At 44.7% G+C, this 21,552-nt stretch overlaps 1 protein-coding gene across 1 annotated transcript in view; it reads right to left on the bottom strand.

The window, feature by feature from the left end:
* The window catches only part of GCLC (glutamate-cysteine ligase catalytic subunit), a 189,302-nt gene that overhangs the window by 19,481 nt on the left and 148,269 nt on the right, over window positions 1-21,552 (bottom strand). The window contains exons 13-15 of the mRNA XM_029595713.1: window positions 1,395-1,476; window positions 1,204-1,307; window positions 1,006-1,126 (exon numbers count right to left, since the gene is read on the bottom strand). Coding sequence (XP_029451573.1) covers window positions 1,006-1,126; window positions 1,204-1,307; window positions 1,395-1,476 — 307 coding nt within the window. The remainder of the gene's footprint in view (window positions 1-1,005; window positions 1,127-1,203; window positions 1,308-1,394; window positions 1,477-21,552) is intronic.

Raw genomic sequence — 21,552 nt, 5'->3', positions numbered from 1 at the left:
AGAAGGCAGGCTAGGCATAACTGGAGCCTCCACAGACCCCTCAGTACCCAGCACTGATATCGGTGGGGAACGCCGCGGGGTCCCGGGTCCAGAGGAGGATGGGGGCTCCTCTCCCTGGGCCCTCTTCGCAGGCGGCTCGGTGGAAGTCGATGCGGTATCTGTGCTGGCACCGGGTGGGGATGCACATCGTGCTGGTTTTTCTCTGTGCTTGGTCCAGTCCTTCTCCAGCACAGAGGATGACGCCGATGCCTTCGAAGGGGTCTGTGATGGAAGGTCACTCGCTTCATGATGTTCCTGGTGGGGCATCTCTGAAGTAGATGGGCCCCCTCCGGTCGGTGCCACTTGAACTGGAGTCGATGGAGAGGAATGTTTTGATGCAAACAAATGCTCCATCTTGTACAGTTGAGTACGCCGGCCTTGGGGGGGGTGGGGGTCATTTGTGTGCAACTGGGGCATCGATAGACGTCGTGCAAGGGTCCTAACTACAAAATACAGACATTGTTGGGTCCGTTATGGACATGATCCTCAGACACTTGGGACATTTTCTAAACCCGGTTGCCATGCCGAAAAATATGGTGTGCACGGTCGGTGACTGTCGGGCACCGTGAGGTATGCCACCTGGAACCAACCACAAACAGAGGGAAAGACACTTACCGAGCGTCTGAGGGAACGGAGCACGATGCGGGACCCCGGTGAGGGTGATATTTGGAAGATAAACTTCAATTTTTCCGTGAGGAAAAGTGTGAGAAATTTCTCACAGACCTCCTGAACCACGAGGCAACTTGCTGCGTGGAAAAAGAGAATGAAGGGGGACCCCGTGTGGCCACAGGGTTAGTGGCATGCTGGGCATGCTCAAAGTTCTAGAAACTTTGACAAAAGTATTCCGTGATAAGGTTCCATCTGATGTCACCCATATGTGAGGACTACCATCCTGCTTGTCCTGGGAGAAAAAAAAAATCTTTGCTTTTCCCTAATTACACAATTCAAAGTATTTAAAATTCATACCTGATGCTCTCTTTTTAATTAGTTTCAGATATTTTAATATGGTGCATCTTGTGTCCACATCCACCTCCATGCTTTCAAGGTAAGAGTTCAGAATTGGGATTAAACCAGGAAATATACCTTCCTAAAAACAAAAATATTTATATTGTTGATATTATGTGTCACTGTAATAAGACTATTGTATAAAATACACAAATTTACCTTTCCATTGATGATTGTATCAATGCTCATTAAGGTATAATTTTCTGCACATGTCTCAGTACCATTCTGGGCTGCGTCACACTCCTCAACAACTGCATTGCCAGCTTTTGGAAAGAAGGAAAATCTTGCCTTAATATATTTATAGTTTGCATCCATTTTTTTCAGTGGTAAAAAAGTATTAGTTACAGTACCTTTAGAAATATCTTTTCTGAAATAAAACATCCCCTGCCGAACAGCATCTCGTTTTTGAGCAACTTTCATATTTTCATCAACCTAGCAAGAAAAAGATTTTACACACACAAATCACTTGTGCTGACTAAATAGTAGGAGCTGTGATTTCCATCAGTGGGAAAATGTTTTGCCAATAAAAAATATTTTTCAAGTTTCAATAAAACTAACACCAAAAACTCCTTAAACATTCTGAAAACAAGTACCTTGCCTAAACATGTTAGTAAAATTTATTTTTGCAAGTAGGTTAGACGTGTTCTGTACATAAAGTTGGGGGTTCCTTCTCCTGATACTTTGCATTTTTCCTATCTCAAGCACCACTCACTCCAGGCTAATAAGTATTCTCTCCCACTCAGCCCAATTCCTATCTACCATAAAAGTGTCATTTCTTCAGTTAGCTCCCTTTATCACTTTCACACAGTGGTCGTGATAACATATGGGACAAAAACCTTTTAGATGAAACTTAAGATATGCATATGCCAAAAATCGGGAGATGGATGTGCATTTAGTATATGTGCATGTCCACATGATTTTATAAAGTGGTGGGATCTGCATGCATGTGCAGATGTGCACACATCTCGCAGAGAAAAAAAGGGCGTGGGGGGCATGGCCAAGAGATGTATGTGCAAGTACCTATGCGCTTGGCCATACACCCAGGTCGTGTTGCATGACTTCTGCCATGCAGGTGATGTAAATTCAAAGAACAAACAAATCAGGCATCCCTGAGTGGTTTAAGGGATCTGGGGTAACTGGGGGGAGTGCAGACTAAAGAACCACTGGAGTTTGGAGGATCTAGCTAGAGACTGGAAGAACTGGTGGATAAACTGGTGAAACTGGTCAACACGTGGATGGAAGCTTGTTATAAAGTTCTCCCACTTGCGAGGCTCATATCCTATTTTTATGTGGCCATGCCTGCCTGCAAAACTGGGTGCACACATACACGTGCCTAGGGTTTTTTAAAAAAAATAATATATGCATATGAGTGTATGTGTTATAGAACTGCTGCATCTCTGGGCTTGTGCCAACGCACATGCATATGTGCATGCTCGCATACCTGTTTGAAAGTTACCATCTTAACCTTTTAGGTACCAACGTTCCACAAGTGGCACATTTTTTCATATACTTTTAATTACTTGCAAATGTTTTTATACCATATTTGGGTCTAGTTAACTAAGATATGTAAAAAGGGGCATCAGGAAATAATTCCTTCAATGAGCAGGATCTAAAACGTTTTTAATGAGAAATGAGACAGAAAAGGATACAGCATATAAATGGAGTGAAAGTAGGAAAGTTTTGCTTGAGCTCTGCTGATTTTATTGAAATTTAGATGGTTTCTCATGTACTAGAAGAGCAGAAATGCCAACACAAGAAACACAGAACATGTATGATAGTAGTAAGGGTGGAAGGAAAAAAAGGAGTGGATTAAACACAGTAGTAGCCAGTACAATATTGTTAAATTCTTCAAAAATAGAAATTTTTGCTATTTTAATGTAACAAGGACAGGTACTATCTCTTGGGAAGTGTCAGATCAGCAAACTAAGTGAAGACAAACATGTGACTTCTGATAGACTCCTTCCCCCATCTTAATGTTTTTACATTTGCAAGACCATGAACATAATTCATTTAGATACTCCCCCCTCCCTGCAACAAACAAATGCCTTCCCCCTCCACCCAAAATCCACCAGCAACTCCTGCAGTCATAGGAGAAAGCGTGGCAATGGGCTGCAAACCCGGGTTCAAATTTTCCACCCTTACTAATTCCCATTGTCCCAGGTACCCACTGAAGTGTTTAATATTTCTGCCATTTCTTCTCTCTCTCTCCACACAGTGCTCCTCATCACCTTTCAATTTCACTAAACCACTTCAGGCCTCCCTTCTTTCTTTGATATATCTGAAACATTTCATCTCTTCACCTTTTTGGCAAACCTTTCTTCCGCTGGACTTGTTGCTTTCCTGATTTCTTTTGTCATCTCCCTTGGTTTTAATAGATGTTCTTCCTTGTGTTCCTTTTTTTTTGGGAACCTTTATACTTCTTGAATGCTGTTCTTTTTGCCTTAATTTTTTCAGCCACCTCCTTGGAGAACCAAATTGGTTTCTTTTTCCTCTTACTCTTCTTTACTTTTCTAACAGATTTGTTGCCTTTGTAATAGCTCCTTTTAATTTGGCCCACTGTTCCACCTCACTCGTTTTCTCCCAGTTTTCCAGTTCCTCCTCCAGCTACATTCCCCATTTTGACAAATTCCATATTTGTGAAATTCAAAACTTGGGTCTTTGTGTGACTTCTCTGTATCCTATTTGCGATACCAAACTATACGGTCTGATGATCAGTAGTGCTCAGGTAAGCCCCTACCAGACAGAGACATTATCCTGATTAGTGAGCACTAGATCAAGGATCACACCCTTCCTCGTGGGTTCCATTATTTGTTAGTGCAGAGCCCCTTGAAGGACATCTATCATCTCTACTTTTTGTAGATTCCTCAGAAGGGATTCTCTATTCCACATCCGGAAGATTAAAATCTCCAATGAGCAACACTTCTCCCTTTTCCCACCTTTTGGACGTTCTCGATCAGGTCTCCATCTAGCTCATCGGTCTGGGTTGGAGGCATGTAGATCACACCAGTAAAAATGGAAGCACCATCTTTCTCTTTTTAGGACTGTCTATAATGCTTCTTCTTTACCCCATGTCCCTTGCAATTCAGTTGCTTATATATTACTAGCCGTTAAGCCCGTAACAACGGGCTACATTAACATTTCTTTTCAGTCCATTTCCTTATCCCTCATTCTCTCCTCCCTCCCCCTCTAGTCTCCCTCCCCTCAGTCACTCGCTCCTCCCTCCCCTTAGTCACTCTCTCTCTCTCCCCCCTCCCCTCAGTCACTTCCTCCTCCCTCCCCTCATTCACATCCCCTTCGGATGGCGCAGACAGAAGATCTCCGGGGCAGGCCCCTCCCTCCCTCCCTCGTGCCGCTACTGCTCGTGCTCCTTGCCGCGGCATTTTGGTTACTGGCAAGCTCTGACCGACGTGCTGCCCGCGCAAGCGCAGTAGAGTTGCTCTCTACTGCGCATTTGCGGCACATCGGTCAAGCTTCATTTATCTAGTAGATTTTTGACATAAAGAGCTACTCCTTCCCTTTTCTGACCTCTGTCTTTCCTTAACTAAATTATAGCCCGGGTTGGCCGCATCCCAATCATGAAACTCTGTGAATCATGTCTCCGTAACAGCAACAATGTCCAATTCCGCCTCTACCCATTAGGGCTTGCAGGTCTGGGATTTTAATCGCTCAAATTACCAGCATTGGGGGTCATAGCTTTCCAGCTGCTCTTCCTAGTTGCCTTTTCTTTTTGAACAGATTGATTTTGTTACTTTCTCTTCCCAATTCCTATAGTGCTTGGGGGTGACATTCTAATTTCACTGGCCACCTCCTACCACCCCCACTCCCTGGTTTAAATGCCTGTTAATGTATGATCTAAATTTTCCACTTGGCATCCTTCCTGTCACAGACAAATGTAGGCCAGCCTTTTCATATAACCTTTTATTGCTCTATACATGGCACCAGCCTCCAATGTATCGAAAATCATTTTTCTTACACCAGGTTTTGAGCCAGACACTGAAATAATCTACATGGCATAACCTTTCTATGAACAGGTAATACTTCTGAAAAGGCAATTTGGCATGTGTCTAATCTTCTTCCCTAGATTTTGGAAATCTTCCTGTACCCTGTGGACACTGTTTATAATGAGGTCATTTGTACTCAAATGGATAACATTGATAATAGCATTTTTACTTTCTTCTAGAATTGCATTGACCACCTGGTTTACATTTCTATTAGTTGAGCATTCTGGAATGCATTTAACTAGTGTCCCATCAAACTGATTTCCAAATTGGTTCCCCTGATGAGTCTCCCAGAAGCAACTTTTTTATGACATGTGACATGTTGAAGGGTTTCTGGGTGCATTGGGGGATTACTTCCCTTTCAGATATCACTTCATGTTCTGTTACCGGGGCTTCATTATCCAAAGCAGAAAAAACATTATATAAGGATAACAGCTGAGAGAGAGAGAGTGTGTGTCTATTCATGACAGGCCTTATTCTGCCAGAGCCGACTAATTCAGTTATTCCTCGGATTCTGAATCTTGGGAATGAGGGTATTCAGGATGCTGTCCAGTTGGGGAGATTGGGTGTCAGTCACGTCTTGTTTTACCAGGTCCTACAATAAACCATTTATTCTTGGGATTCTGAATCTTCTGTTGAAGCTGAGGAACATATGCTGATTGCATCAAGATAGGGCATATTTTTTGAAATCCGAACAATTCCTCTTTCAAATGCATCACCTGCTTTTTCATTGCAGACAGCTGAAAACAAACTAGACAACCCTTAAGTCTTCAAATGGTAGGCCCTGGGACATAAGCACCACAAAAGTTACACTAAATAAAATCCATTCTGCTAATAGAGGCTATTATACAAGTTGTTAGATTGGTATTTTATTATTTACGTAACCTAGAAGAAACCTAGGGGTGGGAGAGAACAAACAGCTCCTGCAGATACCAGCCCTTTGTTCTATAAATTACAGTTATTTTAAATCCACACTAGCCAGGAGTCTAAAGAAACCTGGTTAGATTAAATAGAGATTTCAAAACATGCAGCAACAGCTCCTTGTGACCTTGGGCAAGTCACTTTACCCTCCATTGCCTCAGGTACAAAAACAAAATGTAGATTGTAAGCCCTCTGGGGATAGAGAAATACCTATAGTACCTGAATATCGGTATATGAAATAAATAAAAATGTTGTTGGTTTAAGTGAGGACAGACAGGTTGCGGGTGCACCCATCTTGCCAGCTTCTGAATCCCAACACACTAGTAGCCTGAAAGACGTGACAGCCACAGGACCCCATCCCCAGACTATAAAAAGCAAGAGGCTCAAGTGAAAGTGTAATAGCCTGGGTCTATGAGAGAGAGAGGAAGCATGTGTGTGTGTGAGAGAAACAGGGAGCACAGTGCAAGTGAGAATGAACGTGAGCATGTGTATCTATGAGAGAGGGACCATGTATGTGTAAATGAGAATGAATGTGTGCATGAGGAGAAAGATTGTGTGCCCCCTTACTAATCTCAGGGCAACTAGAAATCAAAATGTTCCCAGGTATGGAGAGTAGGGAATTTTTAAACCTTTGTTATTTGATGTGTCTGATGTCTTGAAATATTTTATTGGTTTTGAAAATTTAAAAATAATTTATGAATTTTAGCTTTATATATCAGTTTTGAAATATTTATTATGGTTTTACTATTGGTATTTTATATTTGATTGTGTAGTTTGATTTATGAGGAACGCAATTTTTTCCCCCATTGTTGGACTGGGGTTTCTAGTTCAGTTTTTGTCTGTGCATTTATATTTATATTTTACAGTCTCTATTTTGTATTTGGCAAGAGTGTTTCACATGTGTGACTTAGGTGAGGTATTCTGATAGCACATAGTTTCTGTATAGGGAATTAGAGCAGCTGGACTTGCTCAGTTTTCTTAACAGGAGGTGTATTGGTGTTTTAGGGTCTTTTGAAGTTTTTGCAGTATTGCCTTTTCATAGGTAGGATTGTTATTGTTTGAGTCTGGTAGTTAAGGAGTTATGGTATGGCAGGCTTCCTATAGGTCCAAGCACTTTTTTTTTTTTTTTTTTTTTTACACAGGATTTTGTATTATTCAATGTTCCTGGTAGTGGAGGGAGTTTGTGTTACTGTTAATGAGGTGGCACCAGAATTTGATTTTTTTTTTTTTTTTAGGGTGAATGGTAATGGAAAGTGTCCTTGTTCTGCTCTGCACCTTTTCTTGGGGGGAATTCTATGAAGACAGGTTATTGTAGAATTTGAAGTGCAGATTTAATATTTGAATTCTGTCCCTCTCCTAAATAGAACTTTTAATGATTAATGTACTTCAATAACTTTGGTGGTAGTTTTCTTAGATAGTTGAAACTGGCCAGGGGTGACTTGTTACTCAGAAGGCTCTTCTATCTAGAGATGCCACTGACATACATGCCCAGCACTTTGTCACAATGGTGCAAAATGTTTGTAACAGAACCTGTTGCTTTAGGAGAAGGTGTGTCCTCTCTGCATGTATGGAATTTGGTAACAGGCAGGTGTGGATAGAGCCACTGGACCCCTGCCAAGATTGAACTAACAGGGTGGTTTCCTTGTCACAAATGATTTTCTTTAAAAATAATTAAAAAAAAAAAAAAAAGAAACCATGGTGGGAGGGGAAGAGAGGGAGGGATATGTGCACCAAATCTCTCTACATCTCCCTTTTAGTGATGTGGACATAGTGCAGATGATACTATCATAAGCTTGCTGGGAAGACTAGATGGACCATTTGGTCCTTTTCTGCCATCATTTCTATGTTTCTATGTCTCAAACTTTCTTCCCTCCCATTCCCCACTATTCTCTCACACTGTCTGCTCCACAGTCCATCCCAATCAGATACCCTCTCTCTCCCCATTAGTCTATTACCTTCATTCTCTCTCCCCCCTCCACACTCCATCCCCAACAAATTTCTCAGTACATTTCTACTAGCCTGTCTCTCCACCAGTCTCCTTCCACCAATCCATCTCCACCATTCTCTCTTCCACCTTGCCAGTCTCTCTCCATCCCTAGTCCATTCTTACCAGTTGCTCCAGATCCAACTATGTAGCTGCTGTAGTTTCACTACATAAGTACATTGTTGTACATTTAGTGCTGTGCTTTGCAATTCTCTGCATTCCATTTACCGTATTTTTCGCTCCATAAGATGCACCTGACCATAAGACGCACCTAGGGTTCAGAGGGGGAAAATTAAAAGAAATGGTGTGCTAAAATGGCTCCATTCCTGGGCAACTGTGCGTCTTATGGAGCATCCATTTCTGGCATTAAAATTAGGGGTGTGCATACAATTATTTTCGTCCCTGTTTCATTTTCGGGTCTGGGGAGGGTCATTTTGATCTACTCCCCGGATCAGAAAACTTTTATCGTGCTATTTCGTGAAAAAAAACCCCAAACAATTAAATTTGAAGGGTTGGGGTGGGGCTTTTTTTTTTTTTTAAACTACAACCCCCCACCCTCGACTTGCCAAAAGTCCCTGGTGGTCCAGCAGGGGTCCCGGGAGCGATCTCCTGCTCTTGGGCCGTTGGCTGTCAGTAATCAGAATGGTGCTGGTGGCCCTTTGCCCTTACCATGTGACAGGGGCTACCGGTGCCATTGGTCAGCCCCTGTCACTTGGTAGGAGCAATGGACGGCCGGCACCATCTTAAAAAAAATGGCATGGGCCAATTTCTGGCTTCTTTCAGGGTATGGCTCATCCCATTTTGTCAGAAATGGATAAGGAAAATTTGTAAATAGAGTTATCTCCTAAGGAGATTAAAATTAGTTATCAATTCTTTATCCTCCTGTAGGGCACTGGGATTGGATGAGTTCTCTGTAGAGTTTTATCGGATATTTCTTTGTATTTTAGCTCCCAAACTGCAGTTGCTTTTCTGAAGCTTTCTGGAAACATGACAAGATTGGCGGATCTTTTGTTGAGGCGACAAGATAAGGATTAGAAGCCAAAATGTTTTGATTCTTTATTGGAGAATTAAAATCTTTAAAAAGCCCAAATCAAAATTTGGACATTTTGGCTTCTAATCCTTATCTTGTTGCCTCCACGGATCTTTTGTTGATACACAAATTGTGGTGCTTGAGAAGTTGGGGGAAGGATCTGCTTTATGTTGAGAATTATAGGCCCATATTGCTTATAAATGTAGATTGCAAGGTGTATGCAAAAGGTCTTGGCCAACAGGTTGCGTAAGGTGTCAGACTCAAATTGTGCACGGGCATCAGAATGGATTCATGTTGGGATGAATGGTCTCTTTGTTTTGTAGTTTACTTTCCTAGGCATGGAGTCAACAGCAGAAATTCATGGATTCGTCGTTGAATAAAAAAGGGTTCGATCGAGTAGAATGGGGATATCTATGCCATCTTATGGAATGGTTTGGATTTGGTCAGGGATTTCTTTAGATGGAGCAGTTGCTTCACACTGTCCCACAGGAGTGGATAATGGTATGTTGTCTCGGAACGAGGCAGGTTGTCAGTTGTCTCCAGAACTGTTCAATATAGCCCTAGAACTACTGGTCCTTGCCAATAAGACGATACAGAGTTAAATGGTATTAGGCTGGGGCAGAAAGAATATAAGCTATCCATCTATGCTTGTGAAATTCTTGTATACGTGTCTGTGTGGTCTAGTACTAGGTTACTGGGTATTGTTCACATCTTCTCTCAAATATCTGGATATAAGCATAACTGGACTAAATAATAGGCATTGCTCATATCCCGGTTTATGGTCCCGGCTGACACTGCCCTTTTATTTGGGCAGGCTCTGGCATTAACACTTGGGCATTTGGTTCTCTCATGATTTTGAAAATACCACTGGGTAGAATTTTAAATATCTATTATCCATAGTTTCATATTTAATGACCAAATGGTGCCCTCTCTATTTGTCTTGGTGGGGTCAGCTGGAGGCAATTAAAATACTAATTTCCCCAAAATTATATGTTTAGCATGCTCCCCCTTCCATTGGGACGGACTGTTTATAAGTTGGAGAATGTTTTGGTTAATATCCTCTGGAAAGGTAAGCCACCAAGAATAGCAACTTCTAAGCTCAAACTGCTTAAGTTTAGGAGGCATGAATTTTCCTGACTGAGTTGTACCATATGACATTTATTATGCAGCCAAGTGGTTTAGGGCTGCATGAATAATCAAGAAGTCTTGCCTTGTTTGGTTATCATTGGAATCTGCTTTGGTGCAACTCATACCAGATATCTTTTGCTGGGTATGGCTCTTCTTAAGAGGTTGGGGGAAAATTTGGTGCTGTGGGACACTTTAGATGTATTCACTAAGTTTATCCTGTTTAAATCAATAATTCTGTCATCAATTAGATCCAACTGCAAAATACTTGGATTTGGTACAGTCGGCCAGCTAATGACTGAAGACCTTTTGAAATCTTGTTCTGCTTTGCAACTAGAGTTTGGTCTACCCAACAATCAATTCTATAATTAGTTTGGCCAGTGGATTAACACAAGTGTTGTCATCTCATTTGAAATTGAATGATGTTTGTGAATTAGCATGGGCATCTTCCAAACCAGCAGCTGACTTTTACAAACTGATGCATATTAAACTGAGCAAGCAGTGTGTAGAGTTTGAGAAAGTTTAGGAGCATGATCTGAGTTTATCTTAGGACTCACATAAGAACATGCCATACTGGGTCAGACCAAGGGTCCATCAAGCCCAGCATCCTGTTTCCAACGGTGGCCAACCCAGGCCATAAGAACCTGACAAGTACCCAAAAACTATTCCATGTTACCGTTGCTAGTAATAGCAGTGGCTAATTTCTAAGTCAACTTAATTAATAGCAGGTAATGGGAATACTTTTGGGTCAAGTCAACGAGGGCTTCTCTGGCTGCCACGATTACTCATACACCTATACAGTCTCTGGTGAAATTTGGGATGTTTAGCAAGAAATGTGAGAGCACTGAGAGGATCACCTTGTTGGTGACTGAAAAGAATCAGTAGGTACTGCTTGGGGACATTTTTAAAACTTAAAAGTATTGGGAAGAAGTAAAACTATTGGGGTATATTTAGTATGTCTGTGTTTTGTATTAAATAGCTAGTCACCCCTAGCTCATCCTTTAATTTATAGGCAGGTGACACTTTCACACTAAAATAAAATAAAAATTAGCCTTTTAATTTAAATTTAGAAATTCCCCACATTTATCAAGAATTTAATCATTCCCTTGTAAGTCGCTACCAGATGTACACTGAATATATTAATATATTTAAAGAATCCTAATTGTACACAGTCCTACAACCTAAAACTTAACTAGGAACTGAACAAATTTAAGATGAAGGCAGCAGTCCAGCAGCAAGGGTGGGGGGGGGGGGGGGGGCCTCCCAATCTTCTGCATCGAGCGTCACATGTATGATTTTTTACCTGCCGGTGAGAAGTTGTACACGTGCATCTGATGCAAGAGCTCCTGTCTCAGAGAATAAGTCCAATCTCTGGAGGCTAGAGTAGAAGACCTGGAGGACGCAGACAGGTATACAGATGAGACCTTCAGGGTCAGCGTAGCTAAGTCCCAACTCCAGTCTGGCTGCCCTGGTGCTGCCATAGAGAAGGAAGGACTCATGATCAGAGAGCATTAACCTGGTACAGCAGGAAATGATCCTATAGTAAGGACCTGCTCTTCAGGAGGTGCATCGTCCTCTTGCATAGAGGATGTGTCTCCCAGAGCTTCTGCCAAGGAGGAAAGGGTTAGTTCAGCTGTCATAGTTGGTGATTCAATTAGAATGTAGACAGCTGGGTGGCTGGTGGGTGTGAGAATCACCTGGTAACAATGCCTACCTGGTGTGAAGGTGGTGGACCTCACATGTCACCTAGATAGGATTTTTTTGACAGTGCTGGAGAGGAGCTGGCTGTAGTGGTGCATGTGGGCACCAATGACATAGGAAAATGTGGGAGAGAGATTCTGGAAACCAAATTTAGGATCTTAGGTAGAAAGCTGAAAGCCAGAACATCTAGGGTAGTGTCCTCTTAAATGCTCCCTGTTGTACCGCAGGTCCCCAGAGGCAGCCACAGTTCTGGAATCTCAGTGCATAGATGAGATGATGGTGCAAGGAAGAGGGATTCAGTTTTGTAAGGAACTGGGGAACCTTTTGGGGAAGGGGAAGGGGGACTCTTTTCTGAAAGGATGGACTCCACCTTAACCAGGGAGGAACCACGCTGCTGGCACTAACCTTTAAAAAGGAAATAGAGCAGCTTTTAAACTAAAGGGGAAAGCAGACAGTCACTTAGTAGTGCATGGTCCGGAGGGAGGAATCTTTAAAGGATACTAATAAAGCATTAGAGTTAGAGCATTAGAGTTAGAGCATTAGAGTTAGAGTTAGAGCATCCCAGAGACGTTCCAATAAGAAAAGCAGTCCATGTGCCTATAATTAATAAATCACCTGAGTTAAGATTCCAAATCCCTGTCAACTGAAAAGCAGAATGTTAATACAAACAAAAAACACACTTTGATATGTTTGTATGTTAATGCCAGAAGTCTAAAAAGTAAGATGGGAGAATTAAGAGTGTATAGCAGTGAATAAGGACAGATAATTGGCATCTCAGAGACATGGTAGAAAGTGGATAACTAATGGGATAATGCTATACTGGGGTACAAATTATATCCCAATGATAGAGGAGCATCTTGGTGGCGGGGCAGTGTTATGTCCAGGATGGCATAGAGGCCAACATGATAAAGATCCTGCATGAGACTAGATGCACAAAGCAGGAGAAACTGAGCCAGCCCAAGACAGCCTCTATTACAGCCAATGGATGTTAGAAAATAAGAAAAAACTGAAGTTTGCAAAATTTAAGGGGTGGAAGCCTGCTAGAGGGAGGGTATAAAAAAATGGAGAAATTACTTACCTGATAATTTCATTTTCCTTAGATAGACAGATGGACTCAGGACCAATGGGTATAGTGTGCTCCTGATAGCAGTTGGAGACAGAGTTAGATTTCAATCTGATATCAGCACTACATATACCCGTGCACGAGGCTCTGTTCTTCAGTTTTCTCTTCGAAAAGCAGTTGTGGATATATGTGAGATTGGCTAACTTGATTAACTTGCTTAACTTGGATTGGTTGATATGATTTCTAGCTGGAGGTCGCCAGAGCATTCAACCGAAAAGTGCTGGCACCCGGTTGTTGTGGGTGTCTTACTAAGGGTAAGAGCTGGCTTACCCGCGCTTATCCTGCTCTCGGGGATCGTCCTCCGAAGTTCCCATATTTACCGGGCAGCCATGGGCGGGATGCTGAGTCCATCTGTCTACACTAAGGAAAATGAAATTAACAGACAAGTAATTTCTCCATTTCCTAGCGTGTAGCAGATGGACTCAGGACCAATGGGATATCCAAAAGCTACTCCCGAGATGGGTGGGAGGCTGCCCGTGGTCCATTTAGGACTGCCGTTGCGAATGCTGTGTCCTCTCTGGCCTGGAGATTCAGGTGGTAGAACTTCGAGAAGGTATGGATTGAGAACCACGTCACTGTCCGACAGATCTCAACGGGTGACAGCATCTTGGTTTCTGCCCAGGCCCTTGCGGAATGGGCCTTGACTTGCAGCGGTGGAGGCTTGCCTGCCTCTACATAGTCTGCCTTGATCACTTTGATCCAGCGGGCTATGTTGCCCGCGAGGCCACTTCCCCTTGTTTCTTCCTGCTGTGAAGAATGAACAGATGGTCCGTCTTTCGTACGGATTCCTATCTTTCCAGGTATCGGACTAGGAGTCTACCGACATTAATATGGTGAAGCAGGCGTGAGAGTCTTCTGGGCCCTTGCTCTCGTCTGGGATGGTAGTGAGATTGACTGGTTAAGACGGAAGGGAGAAACCATCTTTGGAAGGAAGGAGGGTACAGCGCGTAGCTGTACGGATCCCGGTGTGAACTGGAGAATGGTTCCTGGCATGATAACGCTTGAAGTTCAGAGATTTGGCGAGCTGAGCAGATTGCTACTAGGAATGCCGTCTTCAAGGTCAGGAGCTGTAGAATCAGACTGCGCGTGGGTCCAAAGGAGGCTCCTGCAAGGAAGTCTGGTACCCGGTTGAAGTTCCATAGGGGTATCAGCCACTTTAGAGGTGGTCTGATCTGTTTGACCCCTCTCAGGAAGTGTGAGACGTCTGGATAGGTGGCTAAACTGATGCCGTCCACTTTGGTTCTGAGACAGGCCAGTGCGGCCAGTTGGACTTTGATAGCAGTTGAGTGACAACTCTTTCTTCACGTCGTCCTGTAGGAATTCCAGGCTCATGGGAATTTTGATTGTCCACGGCTGGATGTTGTGGTCTTCACAACAAGCTTCGGATATTCTCCATATTCATATACAGGTTAAGGATGTGGAACACTTGTGCGCCCGGTGCAGGGTGTCAATTACTGGTCCTGAGTATCTGCTCTTCTTCAGGCGAGACCTCTCAAGGGCTAGGCCATAAGCGAGAATCTCATTGGATCTTCGTGGAGGATCGGTCCTTATTGGAGTAGATCCCTGTGTGGAGGTAGACACAGAGGGTTCCCCCGCCAGGAGTCTTCGCATATCTGTGTACCACGGTTTTCTTGGCCAGTCCAGGGCCACTAGAAGTACTATCCCTCTGTGGTGTTCTATCTTGCTGATGATTCCGCCCAGTAGTGGCTATGGAAAGAAGGCGTACAGCAGGACCTCCTGTGGTCATGTGTGGACGAAGGCGCGATTCCCTGGGACAGCGGTTCCTGTCTGCGGCTGTAGAGCTTGGGGGCTCGGGTGAAGAACCCGGTTGCCAGGCGATCCATGGCTGGGGTCCCCCAGTGGCTCACTATCAGCTGGGGGCTGCGGTGGACAGTGTCCATTCCCCTGGATCCAGACTCTCTCTGCCGGGGTGGTCCGCAGTGACGTCTCTTCCCGCGATGTGAGTGGCTGATATCCCTTGTAGGTTTGTTTCCGCCCACTTCATTAGGGGTTGTAATTCCAGAGACACTTCTGGTTTCCCCCTGGCGTTTGATGTAGGCCACTGTAGTGGCGTTGTCTGACATGACTGATTTGGCCTGGAGTCTGTGACTGAATTGTAGGCAGGCTGGTCTGACTGCTCATGCTTCCAGTCGGTTTATGTTCCATGCCAACTCTTCTTTGACCCAATGCCCTTGGGCAGTTAGCTCCTGGCAGTGGGCTCTCCACCATCGCATGTGTGCATCCGTGGTGTTCCAGATCCAATCCGGTGGGGATAGGCTTATTCCTTTGCTCAAGTGGTTTTATTGCAGCCACCACTGTAGCTGCTACAGAACTTCCGCCGGTAGTTTAAGGGGGCGGAGTAGTTCTGAGATATGGGTTCCACTGTGAGAGCAGGGAATGCTGTAGGGTTTGCCTTGAGCCCTTACCCACGGGACGCCTATTATGGTCGAAGCCATGAGTCCGAGGACTTGGGGGTAAGTCCCATGCCGTGGGGGGAGCAGAGATCAGCGATGCTCGTAGTAGTTCCATTTTCTTCTCCTTGTAAGAGGAAGGGTATCCTTGTTCCGTTGTGTCGAACCAGACTCCCAGGTATTCTAGAGTTGGGAGGGCTGCAGCCAGCTCTGGGATGTGTTGATGATCTACCTGAGGCTCTGCAGTAGTTTCATGACTCTGGTGGTTGCTTGACAGCTTTCCTCTGGCGATTTCACTCTAATCAGCCAATCATCCAGGTATGGGTGCACGAGGATTTCTTCTTTCCTCAGTGTCGCCACTACTACCACCATGATCTTGGTAAATGTTCAGGGAGCTGTAGCTGGCACGACCAGTAGGGCCTGGAACTGGTAGGATGGCCCAATACTGTGAAGCGTAGGTAACGCCGATGGTTCGGTATGTGGGGATAGGCTTCCGACAGACCCAGGGAGGTTGGAAATTCTCCCAGTTGTACTGCCTTTGACCAAATGGAGGGTTTCCATGTGACAACAGGGTACCTTCGGTGATTGAAGATCTTGAGGTCTAGGATGGGCTGGAATGTTCCTCTTTCTTGGGGATGATGAAGTAGATTGAGTAGTGCCCAGAATTTTGTTGGTGCATGGGCACCGGTGCTAATGCCTTTAAGGTGAGAAGTTTTGTCAGTGTAGTGTCCACTGCTGACCTTTTGGAGGGGGAGTGGCACGGAGAATTCACAACTTGTCTGGAGGGATGTTGTGAAGGTCCAGGTAGAATCCTTCTCAGATGATGGTTAGGACCCAGTTGGTCCGATGTTATTTCGACCCATCATTGGTAGAATAGGTCAGGCCCACATGGGTTATTCCCGATGGGTCTGTTGATTCTCATTGAGTGTTGCGGCTGGGGCCTGGGCCCGAGCCGGCTCCTCTTTTGTTGTGTCTGTTCCGAAAGGACTGTCTCCTGCTGGAGGGGCGAGGCGCGTAATGTGTGTTTTTGTATGATCTAAAACGCTGAGATCCTCTGCCCTTGGGTGCCCGGGGAGAGGGGCGCAGGTTCAGTACTACCCGGCGTGCACAAATGTACATCCGATTTTATAACATTTATTTATTTATTTATAGTTTTTTTATATACCGCTGCACGTAATGCACATCACCTCGGTTTACAGCAAACAGTAATTCAGCCAAAGGCTTTACAATGAACATAAATGGAAAAAGCAAAGTGCTTATTTAACAGAAAAACTAGGAGTATACATATTAAATACATATGTGTAACAATATTAACTAAAGTCTGCCTTGAAGGGAGTTATTTCTAAGGAAAAGGAGGGTAAGGGAAAGGGGGAATCATAGTGGGGGGGAAGGGAGTCAGACCTGCACTGCTGGTCTGACTCTTACCCCCCCTCCCCCCCATGTCAGAGAGGGAGGGAAGTCAGAGGGGAAAGGAAAAGGCAGGGTAGAATAGAGGAATCAGGAATAGGTTGAGCAGCAAAGTATGTAATTGCATGATTCCCATCCTTCAAAGGAAGGCTTTTCTAAACAGCCATGTTTTTAGGTTATGTTTAAATTTTCGGTGGCAGGGTTCTTGGCGCAGATCCGCGGGCATATTGTTCCACATTTTGGTTCCTGCTATGATGAGCGAACGTTCTTAATGGATGTAAGTTTAGTTAGTTTAGGAGAAGGGATCGGCAGTCTGACCTGATGTTGGGATCTGATTGGACGGTTTGTTTTTTTGAAATACAGGTGCTCAGGAAACCATTGCATGTTTTGGTTATAGATGGCCTTATGAATCAGCGTAATCGATTTGTATATGATCCTGAATGCTACGGGTAGCCAGTGAAGTGATTGAAGCACAGGAGTGATGTGATCGTGGCGGTGCGTGTTGGTGATGATGCGCGCCGCTGCATTTTGAAGTATTTGTAATGGTTGCAACGTGTTTTTTGGTAGGCCTAATAGCAAAGCGTTGCAGTAGTCATGTTGCTGCGCACATGTTATAAAATCCGGGATCAGCGAGTCCTAGGGGAGCCCCGATGGCTTTTCCCATTCCCTCCGCTCTTCCCCACCTTCCCCTATCTAACCCACCCCCCAGCCCTACCTAAATCCCCCCTACCTTTGTTTCAGGAGTTACGCCTGCCTCTGGCCTGGTAACTTGCGCGCCTTCCCCGGCATGGCCTCTGTGCCAGAGGCCTTAGTCCCGCCCCCAGCCCCGCCCCCTTCAAAACCCCGGGACATATGCGCATCCCAGGGCTTGCATGTGCCGCCGAGGCTATGCAAAATAGGCTCGGCGTGCGCAGGGGCAAGTTTTCGGGATTACACGCGTAACTCTGAAAATCTACCCCTTAGGTTTTAAACAAATTATTACTAAGCCTACAAGTAAGGCAGGTCACACTTTGGATCTTATCTTTTTAAATAATATCTGTAACTACTGATATTTATTTTAACCCTGTGCCCATGGTTTGATCACAGTCTTATTAAAGCTCTGGTTCAGGTTAACCAACCAGACTGTTCCTTAAATAGTTCAGTCACTTTTGATTATCGCAAACCAGTTTCAATTGATGATCTCTGAACATCTTCCTAGCTCACTTAACTCTTGATTTATCAACTCAATCATGCAGCTGATTCATGGTTTGAGGTTATTGATAATTTGGCCAATAAGCCAAGCCCAGTTATTAAAAAATGAATCCATATTGCAGGAAATACTAATAAATATGCTTCTTGGTACTCTGGTAACAAAAGATTTAAAGAGAATTTTGAGAACCAAAGAACAAGCTTGGCGTAAAAATCCTTCAGCTGATTCACTCACTGTATATAGAGCACTTCTCTCTAAATATAGGTTATCCATTAATAATGCAAAAAAGGAATACTTTGCAAAAAAAAGATTCATGATTTTTTTTTTTTTACACAATCCTAAAGTTATTTTCTTTAGTCCAGAACCTGACTAAACCGAAAAAGAGCCTCTAATACAACTCAAGAAAGTGATCAGAAATGCAATGAATTTGCATATTTTTTGAAAGAAAAAAATTAAAAAAAATTCCTTGATAATTTTTCAGCAGAACCTCAAAGGATCTCACTTAGAGGTCTGTCTGGAACCAGAGGGTGGACTCCCCGAACTGCTTTTTCGGAAATCCCAAAAACAGAATCAAGGACTGAATGATTTCCTGTAGGGCTTTCTATCTTCTGGTAGATTATTGTCCTTGAAAACCCCCAGAGATTTCATCAGCTGATCCAAATCTTCTCCAAACAGCAACTTCCCTCAAAAAGGCAGGCTGCATATTTGCGACTTGGAGGAAGCATCTGCTGCCCAATTGCGGAGCCATAGGAGTCACCGAGACGCCACCGCGGAGACCATAATCCAGGTCACCGAATGCACCAAGTCATGTAAGGCATCCGCCACATGTTACCGCTGCTTCCAGAAAAGCCGCCTGAGAAGCTGACAAAGTCCCAGAAGACGATGGGTCCTGCGGTTTTTGAATCCAACATAAACACGCTCTTTGCATGATGCTGACACACCGCCACCCAAAGTCCTAAGGAAGAGACCTCAAACACCCACTTCAGATGCAGCTCCAGCTTGCAGTCCTGCACATCTGAGAGCAGCCGCTTCCGCCAATGGAATGGTCGTCTCCTTGGTCACCGGATCCACCTTAGGTACCCTGAGGCGTTCTAAATGTTGCTCCATTTGTGGGTAGAGTTTTTGCATCGCCTGGCTGACCTTAAGCCCCGCCTCCGGAGATTCCCACTCCTGGCTGATGAGCTTTTGAATCTTCTTCGGGATGAGAAAAGCACTAGGTGGACCGCGGAGACCGTCCAGGATTGGGTTCACTCCCTCGCTATCTGAATCTTCCAGCGAGGCTCTCACTCCCAGTTCCTCAAGCACCTGGGGAATAAGGGGGCGCAATTCCTCCCTCTTAAACAGCCAGACTACGAGGGGGGGGGGGCGCATCCCCCTCCGCACTAGGCTCTGCCAGATCCTGATAGTCGTCACCCGTATCTACATTTGGAGGGACCTCACCCTGATCTGCAGTGGTGTCCCTCGGGGGTGGAGTGGAGTCGATCCCCTGCTGGTCGACTACACCCGCCAGATCCCCACCCAGCCAAAATTGCCCAGGATGGATGACCATCAGTTCGCAGATGGGGACGCTTGGTTAATTGTCTATTGATGATGTAAGATGATTTAATATATGGTTGTTTTTTTGTTTTTTTTAATTTGATGTATCTGAGGCTGCTACTGCAACTCAATTTATTGTAAACCGCCTTGAAATGGATTTGAAAGTCGGTATAAAGATAAATAAATAAATAAATCCTGGGGCTCTGTGCTTTGCGAGCTTCCAAGCCAGAAATGCTTTATGCATGAGCAGCACAAATTCTGGTGAGAATTTCCCCTGGTTCCGTCTCATCCTTGCTAGAATCAGTGTCCGTGTCTCTCGATTTCTCCGGTCTTCGAGTCCGCGCAGTGGGGGGGACAGCGGGGGAGGGTCATCCTGGGAGACCTTTTCCACAGGGTACGCAGTGGGGGGGGTTGGGCTCGATCTGTTAGACCCAGCCACCGAGTCTGACCTGTGTGCAGACTTTCTTTTTTTAAGGTTTGGCTCTCTTGTCCGAGGCCCCTTCCCCACCCAGTGCACAGTGACTGGGGGGGGGGGGGGGTGTGTCTAAACATGCTGACCATACCCCGCAAGCCTTACAGGGAGGAGTTTCTGCCATGTTCCTCCTGCAAAAGAGGAGCATATAACTCCCCCCCCCGGAAGAAAACAGGTGCTGCTACCCAGTCCTAGTGACCCCCCCACCAAAAACACCGCAAAAATCGGCCCCAGGAATGCTGAGGAGCTGCATGGGAGTTCGAAAAAGAAAAATGGCCACCACGGCAAACATAGCTCCAGAGCTGGCGGTAAAAGTGAGGCAGGGATCCTAAAAAAGTCCTCTGAGGTTCTTACCAGGGCTGAAACTCTCCCCTCTTCAGGGGTCTGCCTGGCTCTGCACCACTGGGCAGACTGAGTTACCCCGGGAGCCACGGTGAACAGAAAACTTAGAGCTGGTTTTTTTTTTTTTTGTTAAACTTCTAACAGAAAAAAATAAAGCCTAAGCTAAGAATAGAAAAAAATCCCCAGAAGGGGTACTTCTCTGTACCACAGACACTGAGGAGAGCCTTCGGGTTGCTGAGGGAGCCAGTCCCCTGGCTATGAGGGGATCCGAAACCACATGGGCTAGCAGTGCCGGGGTAACCAACCCCCCCATTCGCCCGGCTCTACCTGAGGGATGGCCCAGACACTGAACCTAGCACCTCAGGGAGCAAGAAAAATCCGTCTCACACAGAGCTGCAGGTATACACGACCACCATCTGCTGGAACCAGAGAAATACTGATGAGCTGCAGGTGGCACACTCGGGATACCAGTGCCTCGAAGCTTTGTTCTCCGACTCCATCTGCTGGTGAGAGTGCATAACCCACTGGTCTGGTCTGATCTGGGTATGTACAGAAAACTCAATCGCAAAAAATTATTTTAAGACCCCTTGAATTGCTTCAAAATTCAACAGCAATAGTATTGTCAGGTTTAAGAAAATTTTACCATATTACTTCAGCTCTTATAAATTTGCACTGGTTACCCGTGAAAAGGAAAATTAGTTCTTACCTGTTAATTTTCGTTCCTGTAGTATCATGGATCAGTCCAGACAGTGGGTTGAGCCTCCTTTCCAGCAGGTGGAGACAGACTAAAACTTGCAGGATGCCCTATATCAGGACAGAGCCTATCCTCTCACCCTTCAGTATAACGTATGTCAAAGCATAAAACAATAAACCCAAGAATAGTATCAAGCAAGTAACCAAAAAGCTCAACGGAGCAACCATAGATTGATGTAGAAGCATGGTATACCTAAACGCTCTTGCATAAACTTGGTATAAAATAACCACCAAGGCTTCCGGTGTAAATGCTCAGTAATCTTACACCAAGGAAAATATGAAAATCTGCAGACCTGCAAGAAAACAAGCTTCGAGAGGACAGAAGACAGGGAAGGGCGTCTGGACTGATCCGTGGTACTACAGGAACGAAAATTAACAGGTAAGAACTAATTTTCCTTTCCTGTACGTACCCGGATCAGTCCAGACAGTGGGATGTACCAAAGCTCCCCTAAACTGGGTGGGACCGAGACAGTCCCGCTCGAAGCACCGCCCGAAGGAACCGAACACCGGGGCGTG

The sequence above is a fragment of the Rhinatrema bivittatum genome, chromosome 3 (assembly GCF_901001135.1).
Source record: "Rhinatrema bivittatum chromosome 3, aRhiBiv1.1, whole genome shotgun sequence".
Classification (NCBI taxonomy): domain Eukaryota; kingdom Metazoa; phylum Chordata; class Amphibia; order Gymnophiona; family Rhinatrematidae; genus Rhinatrema; species Rhinatrema bivittatum.
Note: the sequence above shows the minus strand (reverse complement) of the source record. Positions and strands in the feature narration are given on the sequence as shown.